The 19,938-nt window shown below is 47.6% G+C and overlaps 1 protein-coding gene across 1 annotated transcript; it reads left to right on the top strand.

Annotated features, from left to right (window-relative positions):
- Positions 1-300: 300 nt before the first annotated feature.
- Positions 301-19,638, top strand: LOC117441827 (cell division cycle protein 27 homolog; the record flags this gene model as incomplete). Its single annotated transcript, XM_034077841.2, has 4 exons — positions 301-517; positions 1,954-2,053; positions 5,002-5,182; positions 19,466-19,638. Coding segments are annotated over exons 2-4 (426 nt in total), but the record flags the coding sequence as incomplete, so codon positions are not given.
- Between the last annotated feature and the right edge of the window lie 300 nt (positions 19,639-19,938).

Here is a 19,938-nt window from a genome sequence, read left to right as displayed (position 1 = left end):
GTCTCTCTCTCTCTCTCTCTCTCTCTCTCTCTCTCTCTCCTCACATGTCTCTCTCTCCTGACCTGTCTCTCTCTCCTGACCTGTCGCCTGTCTCTCTCTCCTCACTGCACCTGTCTCTCTCTCACCTCACCTGTCACCTGTCTCTCTCTCTCTCTCCTCACATGTCTCTCTCTCCTCACCTGTCTCTCTCTCCTGACCTGTCGCCTGTCTCTCTCTCCTCACTGCACCTGTCTCTCTCTCTCTCTCTCTCTCTCTCTCTCCTCACCTGTCTCTCTCTCCTGACCTGTCGCCTGTCTCTCTCTCCTCACTGCACCTGTCTCTCTCTCTCTCTCTCTCTCTCTCTCTCCTCACCTGTCTCTCTCTCCTGACCGGTCACCTGTCTCTCTCTCCTCACTTGTCTCTCTCAGTCTGTCTCCAGGATCAGTCAGTCAAAGTCTGTCTTCAGTCAGACAGGTAACACCAGAGACGTTCTCCCAATCCCGTTCAACCAATCACAGACCTCCGCCCCTCACACCAGGTAATTACCCACCTGTCTGTCTGACACCTGTCTGTCTGATACCTGTCTGTCTGATACCTGTCTGTCTGACACCTGTCTGTCTGATACCTGTCTGTCTGATACCTGTCTGTCTGACACCTGTCTGTCTGACACCTGTCTGTCTGACACCTGTCTGTCTGATACCTGTCTGTCTGATACCTGTCTGTCTGACACCTGTCTGTCTGACACCTGTCTGTCTGATACCTGTCTGTCTGATACCTGTCTGTCTGACACCTGTCTGTCTGATACCTGTCTGTCTGATACCTGTCTGTCTGACACCTGTCTGTCTGATACCTGTCTGTCTGATACCTGTCTGTCTGACACCTGTCTGTCTGACACCTGTCTGTCTGACACCTGTCTGTCTGATACCTGTCTGTCTGATACCTGTCTGTCTGACACCTGTCTGTCTGACACCTGTCTGTCTGATACCTGTCTGTCTGATACCTGTCTGTCTGACACCTGTCTGTCTGATACCTGTCTGTCTGATACCTGTCTGTCTGACACCTGTCTGTCTGATACCTGTCTGTCTGATACCTGTCTGTCTGACACCTGTCTGTCTGACACCTGTCTGTCTGATACCTGTCTGTCTGATACCTGTCTGACTGATACCTGTCTGTCTGACACCTGTCTGTCTGACACCTGTCTGTCTGACACCTGTCTGTCTGATACCTGTCTGACTGATACCTGTCTGTCTGACACCTGTCTGTCTGACACCTGTCTGTCTGACACCTGTCTGTCTGATACCTGTCTGTCTGATACCTGTCTGTCTGATACCTGTCTGTCTGACACCTGTCTGTCTGACACCTGTCTGTCTGATACCTGTCTGTCTGACACCTGTCTGTCTGACACCTGTCTGTCTGACACCTGTCTGTCTGACACCTGCCTGTCTGATACCTGTCTGACGCCTGTCTGTCTGACACCTGTCTGTCTGATACCTGTCTGTCTGATACCTGTCTGTCTGACACCTGTCTGTCTGATACCTGTCTGTCTGACACCTGTCTGTCTGATACCTGTCTGTCTGATACCTGTCTGTCTGACACCTGTCTGTCTGACACCTGTCTGTCTGACACCTGTCTGTCTGACACCTGCCTGTCTGATACCTGTCTGACGCCTGTCTGTCTGACGCCTGTCTGTCTGACACCTGTCTGTCTGATACCTGTCTGTCTGACACCTGTCTGTCTGATACCTGTCTGTCTGACACCTGTCTGTCTGATACCTGTCTGTCTGATACCTGTCTGTCTGACACCTGTCTGTCTGACACCTGTCTGTCTGATACCTGTCTGTCTGACACCTGTCTGTCTGACACCTGTCTGTCTGACACCTGCCTGTCTGATACCTGTCTGACGCCTGTCTGTCTGACGCCTGTCTGTCTGACACCTGTCTGTCTGATACCTGTCTGACGCCTGTCTGTCTGTCAGTGGGTCTCCTCAGGTGCTCAGCCCCAGTATGTCTGGTCCTCCGAACGTTCAGCCCAGAAGAAGCTCCAGACTGTTCACCAGCGCCAGCTCTACTGCCAAGGTACTCATAGTACCACACGTGCTCTCGGGGCGCTTTCACACCGGAGTACTTCCCCAGAACCAGTACCACACGTGCTCTCGGGGCGCTTTCACACCGGAGTACTTCCCCAGAACCAGTACCACACGTGCTCTCGGGGCGCTTTCACACCGGAGTACTTCCCCAGAACCAGTACCACACGTGCTCTCGGGGCGCTTTCACACCGGAGTACTTCCCCAGAACCAGGCCGATAGGAGGGGGGGTTTGGCTTCACACCAAAAAGGATCTGGGCCTAGTCCCCAGTTCGTGCTCACCTTCTCCCCCCAGGCAGTCCCTGCTAGAGAGGGGTACTTCCTGAGGAGGAAATGGTGGGTCGGTCACACTAACAATGTCTGATTGGCTGGGCGGATTGCAAACCACGCCGTAACACTCTGAACAGTTTTGTGAACCCAAAGAAAAAGAAGTGACGTCAGTGTCTTGCCTAGTCCTCCCTCAGAGAACGCAATCTACTGGGACAGGTCGGGGGGACAAGTACCGGCTGCGTACTTGGTGTGAAAGCGGCTTAGTACTACACGTTCTGCAGTACTACACATACTGTAGTACTGTACATTCTGCAGTACTACACATACTGCAGTACTACACATACTGCAGTACTACACATACTGCAGTACTGTACACATACTGTAGTACTACACATACTGTAGTACTACACATACTGTAGTACTACACATACTGTAGTACTACACACATACTGTAGTACTACACATACTGTACATGCTGTAGTACTACACATACTGCAGTACTACACATACTGCAGTACTACACACATACTGTAGTACTACACATACTGCAGTACTACACACATACTGTAGTACTACACATACTGTAGTACTACACACATACTGTAGTACTACACATACTGCAGTACTACACACATACTGTAGTACTACACATACTGTAGTACTACACACATACTGTAGTACTACACATACTGTAGTACTACACACATACTGTAGTACTACACACATACTGTAGTACTACACATACTGTACATGCTGTAGTACTACACATACTGCAGTACTACACATACTGCAGTACTACACACATACTGTAGTACTACACATACTGTAGTACTGTACATGCTGTAGTACTACACATACTGCAGTATTACACACATACTGCAGTACTACACATACAGTGGGGCAAACAAGTATTTAGTCAGCCACCAAGTGTGCAAGTTCTCCCACTTAAAAAGATGAGGCCTGTAATGTTCCTCCTGGTTCACTTCAACGATGAGAGACAGAGGGGGAAAGAATCCAGGAAATCACTTTGTAGGATTTTTAATGAATTTATTTGCAAATAATGGTGGAAAATAAGCATTTGGTCAATAACAAAAGTTCATCTCAATACTTTGTTATATACCCTTTGTTGGCAATGACAGAGGTCAAAGGTGTTCTGTAGTCTCCACGAGGTGTTCCCTGGTGCTGGCACGTTGGCCCGTTCCTCCAGCATACCTCCTCTAGAGCAGTGATGCTTTGGGGCTGTTGCTGGGCAACACGGACTTTAAACTCCCTCCAAAGATTTTCTATTGAGATCTGGAGACTGGCTAGGCCACTCCAGGACCTTGAAATGCTTCTTACGAAGCCACTCCTTCGTTGCCCGGGCGGTGTGTTTGGGATCGTTGTCATGCTGAAAGACCCAGCCACGTTTCATCTTCAATGCCCTTGCTGATGGAAGGAGGTTGTCACTCAAAATCTCACGATACATGGCCCCATTCAGTCTTCCCTTCACACGGATCAGTCGTCCTGGTCCCTCTGCAGAAAGCCCCACAGCCTGATGGTCCCAGCCCCATGTCTCACAGCAGGTGTTCTTTGGACTCAGCATTCTTTCTCCTCCAAACACGTCTCGCTGAGTTTTTACCAAACAGTTCTATTCTAGTTTCATCTGACCAGATGACATCCTCCCAATCCTCTTCTGGATCCTCTAATGCTCTCTAGCACACTTCAGACGGGCCTGGACATGTCCTGGCTGAAGCAGGGGACACGTCTGGCACTGCAGGGTTCGAGTCCCTGGCGGCGTAGTGTGTTACTGACGGTAGCCTTTGTGACTCTGGTCCCAGCTCTCTGCAGGTCATGGACTCGGTCCCAGCTCTCTGCAGGTCGTGGACTCGGTCCCAGCTCTCTGCAGGTCGTGGACTCGGTCCCAGCTCTCTGCAGGTCGTGGACTCGGTCCCCCGTGTGGTTCTGGATCTTTGCTCACCGGTCTTGTGATCACGTTGACCCCACGGGGGGAGGTCTGCGTGGAGCCCCAGATCGAGGGAGATGATCAGGGGTCTTGTATGTTTCTTCACACCGAGCTGCTGACCTGTTGCAGATGCAGTCTTCCCAGCCTGGTGCAGGTCTACATTGTGTTTCTGGAGTCCTTTGACAGCTCTCTGGTCTTGGCCACAGTGGAGTCTGGAGTGTGACGGTTTGAGGTCGTGGACAGGTGTCTTTATACTGATAACGAGTTCAAACCGGTTCCATTGATACAGTTAACGAGTGGAGGACAGAGGAGGCTCTGAGAGGAGAAGGTACAGGTCTGTGAGAGCCAGACATCTTGTTTGTTTGGAGGAGACCAAATACTTATTTTACCAATTCATTCATTACAAATCCTACAAAGTGACTTCCTGGATTCTTCCCCCTCTGTCTCAGAGTTGAACCGAGGATGAACATTACAGGCCTCTCATGTTCTTAAGTGGGAGAACGTGCACAGTTGGTGGCTGACTGAATACTTGTTTGCCCCACTGTACTGTAGTACTGCACATACTGTAGTACTACACATACTGTAGTACTACACATACTGTAGTACTACACATACTGCAGCACTACACATACTGCAGCACTACACATACTGCAGCACTACACATACTGTAGTACTACACATACTGTAGCACTACAGAACTCTACTTGTAAAACTGTGCTGTTTCTTAGGAGAACAGTAAGAAGCTGAAGATGAAGTTCCCCACCAAGATCCCCAACAGGAAGACCAAATGTAAATCAACCAAGACGTCCAACAGCAGCAACCTGAACGAGAGCCTGGACATCCTGAGACTGGACCCTGGTCTGAGCCTGCCGGACACCAAGAGCCCGCAGTACCAGAGAGCTGCAGCAGGTACTAATACTACTATACCAGAGAGCGTTCTGTAAAGGGTTTACTTTATGGCTGTTATTCTGTGTGTGGCTGGCGGAGCCACACACAGAATTGACACGAAACACACACAAAAAACATCAAAACGTGCAGAATGACCGGGATCAGGTTGCTATGACTTTTATAAGAAATTCGCCTACACGCAATCGGCTCAATAAACGTGTCCGTCCACACGAGACCGCTCGACCCGCTGGAGACGCTGTAGTACATATGCCGGACCTGTAAGTGGGGCCGTACTTCTGCCACAAAATACACCAAAAGCAGCGAAGAAGACCCCCGAGCATGGTTGCCATGGTTGCCTGGTTGCCCTTCTGTTTATTCTCCGTGGTGGATTTAGCAACATGTAGTTCTCCATGTCCACTTGTTGCTGATGGCTGTGGTAGAGGAGCTGTAGATTTGGGTGAGCAGCAGAGGTCTGGCTGTTTCGGCGGCCTCTTGTTCTCCCTCCCCGAGGCGAGCCTGTGCTCCTGCTGTAAAAGGCAGGTGTACCGCACCCACTGCCACTAACTCTGAGCCTGGCTCCAGGGCGTTCAATCTCCCTGGTAGTCCACCAGCAGATGAAAAACACCCGCCTCTTCCAAGGGACGAGGGAACCGTGCGGCAGTTTCCGTTCAATTTGTTTCCGTCGGTCAACATGTCCGTTCAAGTTTAAATCTTCCGGACAAAATTAGAAAAGTGCCGGTCAGAGGTCTTCTGTCATTTAATAACGACTCTATAATACAGGGGGTCCGCGGGGTCTTAAAAAGTATTAAAGGGCATTTTCCAAAGTTTCACATTGTGTAGCTTGTTTCAATGAGTATATAATGTGTTCTGCCGTCTGCCTGAATGTAGTCATGGCGTAGGCGTGTCGTGTGATTCTGTGGAGTTTATTGATGGCGTGTCGTGTGATGTGTCGTCATCTGAACAGGACATCGCACACTCACTGGTTGATAGCGCACGAAGCTCCGTTTACGCCGGTTGTTAAACAACATCGTTATGGGGAAATGCAAGTCTGCGTCCAAATGTTTGGAAGATAAGGAGGAAGGACAATCAATACTGTGTATCAGGGGTACTCAAACTGTTTTATTAAAGGTCCACTTGTGAATGTAAAGGTCACTGGTCCGGATCAATGCCAGTAAAGTCCCCCCCCGGAGCGGAGCAAGCCTTTCTTACGGCGCGCTCTGCATGGGGCCGCCTTGAGGGGGTTCCCGACATGTTGTTGCAGTAAATTAAAGGGTGTTTCATGTTGTCGTTGCTGTGGACCGTAATCTACCTGCTTTGGGGGCCCCCTTCTGGTCCAAGCGCTTTCCTGCTTTGCCTGTCGGCAAACGGCACCCCTGTATACACACACACACACACACACACACACACACACACACACACACATAATACAGTATGATGGCTTGAACTAGTACGAGACATGGCACTGTTTGTCTGTAGCCAATGCCTGGAACCTCGGCAAAAAAGGCATTAGAAAGTCAAGGTAAACTTGCGGTTGTTTTGCGGTCTGCAATGCGTGTCACGCAAGTAAATATATATATGCACGTTCATTCTCACAACGCGTCAGACACAAGAAAATATACATTAATTTACATCAGAATTTATTTTGTATAATTTTATTTTTTTATAATTGGACACAGGGTTCGGTCCGGAGTTTGAGAAGCCCTGCTGTATATAGTAGATGTGAGGTGAAGTGTGTCGTAGTGTTAATTTCGTTGACTAAAACTACGACGAAATATGTTCGTCAACGACCTTTTTTTCCATGACGAAAACGAGACGATGACGAGACGGCACCGACGGCAGTAAACAATAACTGTAACGAAATCATCACGCAATATCGTTGACGAAAAGTGACGAGACGAAAATGTAGTTTACTAAATAAAAACTATGACAAAATCTCTCTTTACTTTCGTTGACGAAAAATGAGGAGACGAAATATTATCAAAGATAACGTTACATCTCTGATAGTCAGTTTTTCTCCCAGCAGTTCCCTTTCCGGTGCTGCGGCAGAGCAGCAGCTGTTTCTGTGCGGCGCGCGGCGGGAGATTTGAATTACAGCGGGCAGCGGCACAATATGAACTGGCAGGAAGACTCGGGTCTAACTCGTGGTCTAACTAACCTTATTTAACAGAACATAAAATGGCACCAACAGGGCTTGGGAGCAGTGGTCGTGTTAACCGAATACCCCCCGTCAGCGCGAGTGAGCGATACATTGTGCACTCGACGGATAATAATGGATTATGACGGAAATGTTACGATCCTGTCCGTCAAAATGACTGACAACGAAAAAGTCTAAAGCCTCCACTGAGAAAGAAACGATGTGATATTTGGGCCCATTTTCGCTCCAATGAGGCGGAGAAAAACAGTGAATGCATTGTTTCATCAGAAGGGAAGCAATGTGGCCACAACACAGCTGGTACCAACACCACACACCAGATACTCTCTGCAGAGCTGCTCAATCACTCAGCCTGAGTTTCATCAAATAAGGACAAGATATAATCTTATTTATTTATATACTAAAATGACAAATGATTGGTTTTGGCTAGTTTGACTGAAATGTTCTATAATCTGATGACTAAAAAAGACTCAACAGTTTTCATTGACAAAAGGTAGACTAAAATAATTAGTTTTCTTCGACTAAAATAAGACTAAAATGCTCAGACTTTTAGTCGACTAAAACTTGACTAAATAAAAACAGGATGAAGGTGACTAAATATGACTAAAACTAAAAAGGAAATTTAACACAGGACTAAAACTAAATTAAAAAATAGCTGACGAAATTAACACTAGTGTGTCGCCAATGTAACCGGTTAAAACTCGAAGTGGCGATGAGGTCTTAAAATGTACGGCAAGGGTCTTAAAAAAGGTCTTAAAAGGTATTACATTTGACTTTAGGATTCCTGTATATACCCTGCAGGGGTAGACATTAAGGGTAAAAAGCCTCTGGCCCTCCGGGCCGGTGGAATTGTATTGTCACTGGTCCCACCATCGTAGCCTCCGGCCCGGAGCATTCGCCCAAAAACAATCGACTAATAATGAAGAGAATGAACACATTTGTTGCCATAGTAATGTATGCACTAACTACATCACTACTTTACTACAACGTTTCAACAATCCGTTCTTCCTCAATTGTTCATATTTGGTTTATTAAAATAATGATATTGTGGTCATTGTTCAATGTCTGCTATGATGAGTATATTATCTGTATAATGCCGTCCTGCCTTCCTGTCACAGGCGTTAGACATGTGATGGCTCTGTAATGGATTAGAACCTGAACCTTCTCCTAAACTGCTGGGACGCTTCCCTAAAGCCACACCTTTATGTTCTACTCTTCACTTCCTGTCAGCACGGGGCGCATGGATGCACAGAGCCACAGAAGACCTTGTTTGTATGCATCGTATTGAGAGGTGCAGTGACGCGTCCTGAGCCAGGAAGTAGCTGCTGGCTCCCTCCACAGAGAGCATTTCTCCAGGGTTTGGGAATAGCTGGAAAGGTCTGTGGAAACAAACCTGCTTGATAGATGCACGTTTCGTTCAGCCGGATAATCTCCACATGTCTGCCTACTTTTATAATGTTCATAAATCTAATGATAGATTATAAAGGGTTTTAGGACGCGGCACTGCACGAGAAGCCAACTCCATCCATCCAGCTGAAACCTCCTCTCCCTCTTCTCCTCCTCTCCCCGTCTCTCTCCTTTAGCTCCTCCGGTGACTTTCTTTTATTTGAAGATAGTTTTTTGCCCGGCGCTTGGCCGGTTACCGCTGGTATTAAAAACATGTTGGCGAATGGTTCGGTGGCGCGAGAGTCTGGAGTGAAGGAGCGCTCTCCGCAGCAAACAGCTGTTTGCTTTTCACCCAACAACGACAACCGACTCACGGAGCGCTCTGTTCTAGCGTCAATAAACGAAACAATTTAACTAAATTGCTCGTCAAGATACCAAGACCACAGGACCATTTTCTAAAGCAATATTGTTAGTGGCCCGAGCGGGCTAGTGGAAAGTACGTTATGCTGGCCCGGGGTGTCTAGTGCTTCCGGGCCAGCGGGCCATTTAATGTCGAGCCCTGCCCTGTAATAATATAAGAATACACGGAGACTTTCCTCCCCCTTTTCTGACAGCTCGTCAGTATCCGTCTCATGCAGCTGGCTGATCCAGTAATGAGTGACCCGACAGTAAAAATAAACGTAACTATAACTAGTTTAGGTAGTTTGAGAGGTAATTAAAATAGCTAAGTTTGATGATCTAAAGCAGGGGTGGGGAACCTTTTTCCTCTCAAGGGCCATTTCAATGTTTCCAACATCCTCCGAGGGCCGTACACATTATTGACCTCTGCTTAAAAATACTAAAATCACAGCCCATTCATTTCGCCTTTCTTTCATGCTGTGCAAAGAAAAGGCAACCTCTTAATCCAGATATTTCACCATGATTCGCGCATGCACGTGCACGGTGGCATGAACACCAAAACAGAAAGATATGGACACAAGATTTGTGCAAATGTATTTAGTTTCCCATTCATGTGGACGTGATTTAAGTGGGGGGGGGACCTAACCTCCTCTAAGATAAGATAAGATAAGACTTTATTCATCCCGAAGGAAATTGTTGTGCCTGAGTAACAGTAACAAAATACAACAAACACAATAAACACAGCAGAAAAAGAGCAATCAAACGTCCACCGACAACATGACACATAGAAACAGAGAAGGTCACACAATCAATGCAGTCATTGTTAGCAGTATTCAGTAGTTTTCAGTAGTTAGTAGTGCAAAAATTAAAACGTAGTGGCAGTTACGTGATTGCACATTATCATAGCATTATTAATAATAATACTAATAATAATTATAATATAATATTGCACATAGTTATGTATAGCAGCGAGTGTAATTGCAATGATGGTAATTATATTGATATATTGCACATAGTGTTGGTGTGGAAGTTCTCAGTGCCCTTTACTGAGGGGTGAAGAGTTAAAGAGTGTGATGGCCACTGGGAGGAAAGACCTCCTGTGGCTGTGTGGTGGTGTTCGGTGATCTCAGTCTGTGGCTGAAAGTGCTCCGGTAGGAAACCAGTGTGGCATGCAGGGGGTGAGACCCATTGTCCAGAATGCCGAGGAGTTTCCTCAGCATTCTCCCCTCCGACACCACTGCCAACGACTCCTGGTCCACTCCCAGGACAGAGCCTGCTCTCCTGATGAGCTTGTTGAGTCTGTTGGCATCAGCTGTCTTCACCCCGCTGCCCCAACACACCACAGCAAAGAAGATCACACTGGAGACCACCGAGTCATAACACATCTGCAACATAGTGCTGCAGACGTTGAAGGACCGGAGTCTCCTGAGGAAATACAGGCGACTCTGGCCCTTCTTATATAGGGGGGTCAAACTAGCATGCTCCCCCGGGAAGATTATTTTTTAAATGTTGAAGTTGAAAGCATCAATCTGGTGCACTTTGAGAGCAACATTAGTAGATCTATGGAAACATCTCTCACCACCCAGATGAAACAGAACTGTAAGCAGATTTTCTTTTTCTTTGTGGATATTTTACAAATCACTCTCCTTTCAAACTGTATTCTTGTTTATTAATAACAACTTTTTTTTACTGTCATATAGTATTTTATACCTGTTTACTTTATTCTCTTGTTTTTTGATAACTATAATGATCATATAAAGATGTGCCTTTACCTCACTGGTTGGAGAAAAAGCTTCTTATATTCGTTAGCATAGCTAGCTAACCAGATGCTAATAACAACACAGTTATTGACTGTATGATCAGTATGAGAGACGAACAGATCGCCACTGGGCTCTCAGCTAGAGACACAGACACGCAGAAACTGCGGCATGTGTACGGCTCCTTATGGGTACTGCCATTTTTGGAAGTGCCGGAGCCGCGTTTTGGTGCTCTCCGTCAGAACTGCACCCCTGTCAGACCAGAGCCCTCTGTGTCAGACGAGACATATACCACGTGATGACACGTAAGGCTCGTGTTGTGTTCAAGGACCCTGACCTTGGCCAGGAAAAACAGTCGCTCGTTTGTTTAATTTTTTTGCGGTCTAGATTTCTTTAATGATGTTCTTTTTTGCGTGTGTACATAAATTACCTCGAGGGCCGTACCAAATTGTCTCGCGGGCCGTATACGGCCCGGGGGCCGGAGGTTCCCCACCCCTGATCTAAAGGCCCGGACACACCAAGCCGATTTTGGCCGTCGGTGGGCGTCAGGCCAACGATGAGCGTCGACATGCCCTACTCAGATTGGTGTGTCCCGCACCGTTGTGTCTTTTCAGCCGTGCCGACGCCTTTTCGGGCGAAAACCCACAGATTCGACATGAACATTGAATCGGTGGTCAATCGGCCAAAGGCTGTCTGCAAAATAAATCACTCTCATTGGCCGTTCAGCTAGCGAATCAGTGCATGAGAAGCGAAACGGAAGTGAGGGACCCAAACAAACTATTAAGAAGGCAAATGTGAGATTTGATTGAACTCCAGCTCTCGAGAGGTTGGGGAAAGTCCCGTGAGCTCCTCGCTGTAGAGGGAACATGGAACGCACGCTATTTGTTGTTTGTTTATATCACGCAGTCTGTTCTTCTTCTCTGGTTATCACGCAGTCTGTTCTTCTTCTCTGGTTATCACGCAGTCTGTTCTTCTTCTCTGGTTATCACGCAGTCTGTTCTTCTTCTCTGGTTATCACGCAGTCTGTTCTTCTTCTCTGGTTATCACGCAGTCTGTTCTTCTTCTCTGGTTATCACGCAGTCTGTTCTTCTTCTCTGGTTATCACGCAGTCTGTTCTTCTTCTCTGGTTATCACGCAGTCTGTTCTTCTTCTCTCGGTTATCACGCAGTCTGTTCTTCTTCTCTGGTTATCACGCAGTCTGTTCTTCTTCTCTGGTTATCACGCAGTCTGTTCTTCTTCTCTGGTTATCACGCAGTCTGTTCTTCTTCTCTGGTTATCACGCAGTCTGTTCTTCTTCTCTGGTTATCACGCAGTCTGTTCTTCTTCTCTGGTTATCACGCAGTCTGTTCTTCTTCTCTGGTTATCACGCAGTCTGTTCTTCTTCTCTCGGTTATCACGCAGTCTGTTCTTCTTCTCTGGTTATCACGCAGTCTGTTCTTCTTCTCTCGGTTATCACGCAGTCTGTTCTTCTTCTCTGGTTATCACGCAGTCTGTTCTTCTTCTCTGGTTATCACGCAGTCTGTTCTTCTTCTCTCGGTTATCACGCAGTCTGTTCTTCTTCTCTGGTTATCACGCAGTCTGTTCTTCTTCTCTGGTTATCACGCAGTCTGTTCTTCTTCTCTGGTTATCACGCAGTCTGTTCTTCTTCTCTCGGTTATCACGCAGTCTGTTCTTCTTCTCTCGGTTATCACGCAGTCTGTTCTTCTTCTCTCGGTTATCACGCAGTCTGTTCTTCTTCTCTCGGTTATCACGCAGTCTGTTCTTCTTCTCTGGTTATCACGCAGTCTGTTCTTCTCTCGGTTATCACGCAGTCTGTTCTTTTTCTCTCGGTTATCACGCAGTCTGTTCTTCTTCTCTCGGTTATCACGCAGTCTGTTCTTCTTCTCTCGGTTATCACGCAGTCTGTTCTTCTTCTCTCGGTTATCACGCAGTCTGTTCTTCTTCTCTGGTTATCACGCAGTCTGTTCTTCTTCTCTGGTTATCACGCAGTCTGTTCTTCTTCTCTCGGTTATCACGCAGTCTGTTCTTCTTCTCTGGTTATCACGCAGTCTGTTCTTCTTCTCTCGGTTATCACGCAGTCTGTTCTTCTTCTCTCGGTTATCACGCAGTCTGTTCTTCTTCTCTCGGTTATCACGCAGTCTGTTCTTCTTCTCTCGGTTATCACGCAGTCTGTTCTTCTTCTCTGGTTATCACGCAGTCTGTTCTTCTTCTCTGGTTATCATGCAGTCTGTTCTTCTTCTCTCGGTTATCACGCAGTCTGTTCTTCTTCTCTGGTTATCACGCAGTCTGTTCTTCTTCTCTCGGTTATCACGCAGTCTGTTCTTCTTCTCTCGGTTATCACGCAGTCTGTTCTTCTTCTCTCGGTTATCACGCAGTCTGTTCTTCTTCTCTCGGTTATCACGTCTGTCTTCCGGTTGCCTCTTTTGAATGACGAATACACACTACCGCCGCCTGCTGGTAAGGAGAGTTATTGCCACTCACGCATGCGCAGTTCGTACGCGCTTCTTGGCCGTCGGCTGAAGTCTTCGCGGTGTGTTCCAGACACATGGCCGAGACGCAGAGACGCCACAGTCGGGTCCGTCTGTGTCAGTTCTTTGGAGTCAGCTTGGTGTGTCCGGGCCTTGAAGTGTGTTTTGTTTCGCTCAGCGCTCCATCACAGCGGGCAGAGCTGCAGGTGATCATGCAGAGCTGCGTGTCTCCGTCAGCAACGTCTGATCTCTCTCTCCCGTCCGATCAGACTTCACTCGCGTTTTTGTCCACATGGATGAGATCTAGCTAGTTCTAGCTAATGAGATGTCTGCCTGCGTGTTGTTGTGTTCAAAATTCCAGGAAAGACAGACGACTTCTAAGTTGAACTATTTATTATGAGAGCAAAAGACATATATCACTTGGCCAAGGACTCCGTCACGTCATAGGAATCACAGGCAGCTAATCTGTACCACCATATCCCTCAAGAGCCTCGAACCTCGTGCGTGCATACACTTTATTACACAGGGCGTTGCACGTACATTTATGATTGGTCAAGACTAGCTGAAGAGATACCGCGGTTTAGTCTTGGTTCTCTTTGGCAACACGATCCTCCAATCAGCATCCGGCCTGTGGAAGTCCCTCCCTACTCTGACACCATCATACGTCATTTGTTTTCGCTAACGTTTCTACTAGGGGTGTAACGGTACACGTACCCGTAACGAAATTATCCGGTACGGGCCCTTCGGTTCGGTACCGTGTGTACCGAAGTGCACCGAAGTGTACCGAAGTGCACCGAACGAATATAGCGTTAAACGTAACAAATTGAGAACGTGAACAACTTCTTGGAAGTAATCTCAGGTGCTGCGTCGCAGCATTCAGAGTAATTTGCTCCCATTGTGTTCAACGCGTCATAGAGCGAGCAAGTCATTTCATTGGACGAGCTGGTCAGAGGGATGCGTTCAAATGTTGTCAGTAATTTGAGGAACTGTCGAAATGGCGAACGCAGATAAAGTTGAGCTGGAAATCCTCCAGCATCATTGAAGTCTCCGGTTTGGGAACATTTTGGTTTCGCAGTTACGAACAAGGATGACGGACAAAGACAGGTGGACCGAACCAAAGCTGTGTGTCGGCATTGATCAACTAACGTTGGTTACGTGGCTGGTGACACATCAAACTGGCACTCATTTGAAAAGGCATCACCCGAACGTGAATATCACCGGTACCAAAAGACTGAAGTGCAAACCCAACTCCAGCTAGCATGTAGCCTCCACCACTCGCAGAGAGTTCAGACCGAGCCAGAGCTATTACAAACGCCAAGTACCCTTAAGGCCCTGACACACCAACCCGATTTTGGGAGTCAGGGGCCGTCGGGCATTCGCGGCGCCGTAGTCAGGTTGGTGTGTCCTGCACCGTCGACCGTGACACGCCTTATTTGCAGATGATTTCAGTTCATCGAAAAGCTGCACCTTAATGTTTATTTAATTATATTTTGTATTTATTTGAGTGAATACATTATTCACAGTTTAATAATAAAAAAAATATGTTATGTTTTGTGATAATGTTTTCTGCTGTACCGAAAACGTACCGAACCGTGACCTAAAAACCGAGGTACGTACCGAACCGAAATGTTTATGAACCGTTACACCCCTAGTTTCTACAGAAAAGGTGGAATCTTCCTAGCTGTGTGTGGGAGTGGAGCTCACCCAAAGCTCACGGCCGGAGCGATGTCCTGTTTATGAATAACTCTTTGTATTCTTCCAGTCTCTGCACCTGACCTGCTTCTCTGTATTGCAGGCTCAAGATGTCTATTTATTCCCAAGTCCACATAAAATGAGCACAATAAGCTTATAATGTAATAATAAGAATCAGTCTTTCTACTGTTATATACAAATAGCCTCCAGTGTCAAAGGGCACTTAAACAATAAGCGACATTTTGACCGGAGAGATTTAGAGTTGCCGGTCTTCAGCATATTTCATCGGTCATAATCCGGTAATTACCGGCTAACGGAAACCCTGCCGTGCGGGAGGGCTGGAGGCTCCTGCTGGGTGCACTGTCCTGCAAGATTCCGGGACCTGGATTTGAAACACTCGGGAAAACACTGTTGTTGGCGAAACACATCAGCAATGACGGGGTGAGCAGGAAAGGCGGGACTATGGCGTATAGGGCGTAGACACGGAGCCGTTTGACCCCCAGAGCATTCCGTCCGCAGATCTACCCACCTTGGGTTATCCTTTGAGGGCTCCGTTTCCGCGGTTCCGTTTAGGGCTGTGCAATTTAATCGATCTTGCGATATATATCGATATTTAGTTTTCCGAGAAAGTATCGATATTTCAGCCGCGGGTATCGATACATTAAGTCTGATAACTGTGTTCGTTATTCTCGCGTCCAGGAGAGAAGCTTTAAAAAGGAGACTAATTGAGTCTCTGAGAAGGTTCTGATGGAGTCTCTGAGAATGTTCAAATATATACTTTAATTAATAAAAAGCGCGGTAATGTCTCCAGCAGAAGATGGTTCAGTCAGAAAAACAGCTGTGTGCTCTGTGAGCGAAGAGAGCGAGCTCCCCCTCTCCAGCTGGGATCTCCTCTGCTGGCTCCTCCTCCCTGGGGCCCGGGTGGCGCCGCGGGGGCCCGGGTGGCGCCGCGGGGGCCCGGGTGGCGCCGCGGGGGCCCGGGTGGCGCTGCTGGGGCCCGGTTGGCGCTGCTGGGGGCCGGCCCTCCACGTCTCCAATGTTCGTTGTTACAGAGGATTCAGACATTGCACTAAACACGCCTTTTCTCGTCCTCATCTCTTTCACGACTTTTCATTCAACGCATTCTAAACGCTGTAATCAATGCTCCAAACGACCTCCCGGCTGGGATCACTTCCGGATGCTGTCTCGTGCTACCCACGTCTGTAAACAAACGTATTCAAATAAACGGTACCTTCATTTAATATTCAGCCGTAATAATATCTCTCGTCTTTAGTCGTAGTGTTGAAGTCAGGAGGTTCGGGGTGCAGCACGGTGTCATATCGCTGCTCAAGTCACCTCTGTAGGAAATGGAATATTAGCCACGTGCTAAATGCTAACCGGAGACGAAGGATTTTCAGAATAAAAGCTTAACTGGTTGTGCGTGAGAACTTCTGGTTTTTCAGTATAAAACAGCATTTAAACTGACGGTATGTTTAAGGTACTTTATGCCATAAAATCCCCCGTGTTCCTCCACCTGCTGCCCCTTCCCGTTCTCCATCGTGATGCTGCCCCTTCCCGTTCTCCATCGTGATGCTGCCCCTTCCCGTTCTCCATCGTGATGCTGCCCCTTCCCATCCTCCATCGTGATGCTGCCCCTTCCCGTTCTCCATCGTGATGCTGCCCCTTCCCGTTCTCCATCGTGATGCTGCCCCTTCCCGTTCTCCATCGTGATGCTGCCCCTTCCCGTTCTCCATCGTGATGCTGCCCCTTCCCGTTCTCCATCGTGATGCTGCCCCTTCCCATCCTCCATCGTGATGCTGCCCCTTCCCGTCCTCCATCGTGATGCTGCCCCTTCCCATCCTCCATCGTGATGCTGCCCCTTCCCGTCCTCCATCGTGATGCTGCCCCTTCCCGTTCTCCATCCCGATGCTGCCCCTTCCCGTCCTCCATCCCGATGCTGCCCCTTCCCGTCCTCCATCCCGATGCTGCCCCTTCCCGTCCTCCATCCCGATGCTGCCCCTTCCCGTCCTCCATCCCGATGCTGCCCCTTCCCGTCCTCCATCCCGATGCTGCCCCTTCCCGTCCTCCATCCCGATGCTGCCCCTTCCCGTCCTCCATCGTGATGCTGCCCCTTCCCGTTCTCCATCGTGATGCTGCCCCTTCCCGTCCTCCATCCCGATGCTGCCCCTTCCCGTCCTCCATCCCGATGCTGCCCCTTCCCGTCCTCCATCGTGATGCTGCCCCTTCCCATCCTCCATCGTGATGCTGCCCCTTCCCATCCTCCATCGTGATGCTGCCCCTTCCCGTTCTCCATCGTGATGCTGCCCCTTCCCATCCTCCATCGTGATGCTGCCCCTTCCCATCCTCCATCGTGATGCTGCCCCTTCCCATCCTCCATCGTGATGCTGCCCCTTCCCATCCTCCATCGTGATGCTGCCCCTTCCCGTTCTCCATCGTGATGCTGCACTTTACAGCTACAGTTTGCACTGTTTCAATAAATGAAACTAATTTTCTCACCACATCTTTTGATTCATTTTGTCCTGCGAGCTGTAGACTCTCTGTCAGAGCCATATATTGTATCATTGATGCTTTCAGTTGAATTAATTCAATCCAAGTCCCTGGAACATCCCACTGTCCCTTTTAAAATCTTTCAGAAAATGATATAAGTGTATCGAATTATATCGAATCGTTGGCTGAATATCGTGTATCCTATCGTGAGATTAGTGTATCGCTACAGCCCTAGTTCCGTTGGGCCTCGTGTAAACGAACCGTCCATACGATAGAGAACTGTAGCGGATAGCACCCGTTCCGTCTCCGTGTAAACGGGGCCTTAGACTAATTGGATATTCTTTGATAGCTAGTACAGTTCTCACGTAGTCGCAGCTTACGATTTGTTTCACGTGTTGTAATGGGTATGTGTGCGACAGTTAAGACTTAAGTGTGACATCACGGCTAGAGGGGAGAGGAGCTGGAACATCTGAAGAGTTTTTTTCCAACTATTGCTCGGCTGGCCACAATTTTCACTCTTCATACATGATTTGGTTATCATGATGTAGGGAAACTTGTCACGGCCGCGCCGCATTAAATGCTGCTCATTTAATCAAACGGACTTACACATATAGCAAACACAGAGTCATCAGGTGTTCATCTGCATCCTAAATACTCTGGGTAAGATATTTAGCTGATTGGATTTACAGTTTTTTACTTGGAAGCAATAATGCAGCACAATATTGTCAATACACTCTGACAGGCTCTCTGTTCACTGGCAGGGTGTTGCCGTGGAAACGCTTTGATATTTGAACACACCTGTCGGTCGTTAACTAAATCCAGTGGTAATCTAAAGAGGTTCAGAAACGATGCAGGAATGTTGTACAAGAATCCAAAAATGTAATAGATAAACAATAGTCAACTAAAAGTGAGCTAAATATATGGATAGTCTTTGTTGCACCTTAACAATACAACTAATGCTATTAATACTTACTCAGCGGGGGGGGAGTTTACATCAGGACGCCCACCCAAGGTTCAGTCAGTCAACATTTCTCGGAAATTTCTAGTTTCTTATTATTGTGTATTTTGCAGGGATGTCCCGATCACCTTTTTTTGCTCCCGATCCGATTCCGATCATTTGATTTTGACAATCTGCCGATACCGATTTTTCCCGATCCGATCTTTATGCGATGCATTAAGAGAAAAAAAAGGTAACAGATAACGGCTGGTCATCCAACGCGATGAACTCAGCTATCTTGGCTGTTATTGTGTTGGCCTCTGTTCTGGGGCAGCTTCTCTTTCATTTTAAAAGTCTCTGAAAGTGTCGGTTGTTTCAGTGCCGTTACCCGAGTGGCCGCTGTGTACTCGCCGTGTTGTTGTTGTTGTTTGTTTCTCAGGTAGCGTGTTAGATTGGTCGTGTTGAACGTAGCTCTGTTCTTTCCCCCACGCGGAACCTCCGCCTTGCAAACATTGCATCTGGCTGTTACTCTGCCTTCGCTTTCAATTTCATAATACTTCCAAACTCCTGACATGTTCTCTGTCCTGACTCCCGAGTCACCAGCTGAGCGTAGCCTCTCGTTAGCTTGCTGCTGCTATCAGACACTGCGCCCACTCTGTTGCTCTGAGAGGAATAAGCAGGTCTGAAAACAAGCCCAAAGAAAGCAACACATACATGATGTTGTGTAATTTTAAACCAAAACTAAGTCCTCAGGATGACTTTAAGACGTGAACATGGTCATTTTTGTTTTGTAACATTAAATAATAAAAAAAAATGTGTATTAAAAAAAAAAAAAAAAAAAAAAATCCCGATCCCCGATTTTTTTCTCCCGATCCCCGATTTTCAAAATATCGGATCGGGACATCTCTAGTATTTTGTGTTGTTACCTTAATTTATTTGTGTTCATTCTGTAATTCTCTGTATAGCACTTTGATCTGGAAGTTTTAAATGTTTTTGACATGTTTTGTAAACGTTTCCTGTGTACAGACAGCGTGATGGCGTTGCTACGGGAACTGGGGCGTGGTTACCAGGCACTGTGTTCCTACAACTGCAGAGAAGCCATCAATATCCTGAGCTCGCTGCCCCCCCCCCACTACAACACCGGCTGGGTCCTCACACACATCGGCAGGGCCTACTTTGAACTGGCCGAGTACACACAGGTAACACACCTGACACACAGGTAACACACAGGTACCACACACCCAGAGGTTGCGCTAGACTTTTTCAGGATCGTAACATTTCCGTCAAAATTCAGTGTTACCCGTCGGCCTTTACACTCGTGAACTGTTGTTCGCCGTGTTATGCGTGCGCACTGCACCTCGCGGGAGTGCGCACGGCGCAAAGCCAAAACTCAGACATTTCAATGATTCGTACGGCGTGCTTAACACCGGAGCCTCGCTGCGGGGAAACTTTGGCGCTGTTCCGAGTTTGTTCCAATCCGTCAAAATGACGGACTGCTT

This window comes from Pseudochaenichthys georgianus, unplaced genomic scaffold, assembly GCF_902827115.2.
Source record: "Pseudochaenichthys georgianus unplaced genomic scaffold, fPseGeo1.2 scaffold_2018_arrow_ctg1, whole genome shotgun sequence".
Classification (NCBI taxonomy): Eukaryota; Metazoa; Chordata; class Actinopteri; order Perciformes; family Channichthyidae; genus Pseudochaenichthys; species Pseudochaenichthys georgianus.
The sequence above is the reverse complement of the archived record's forward strand: the minus strand, read 5'-3'. Positions and strand labels throughout refer to the sequence as shown.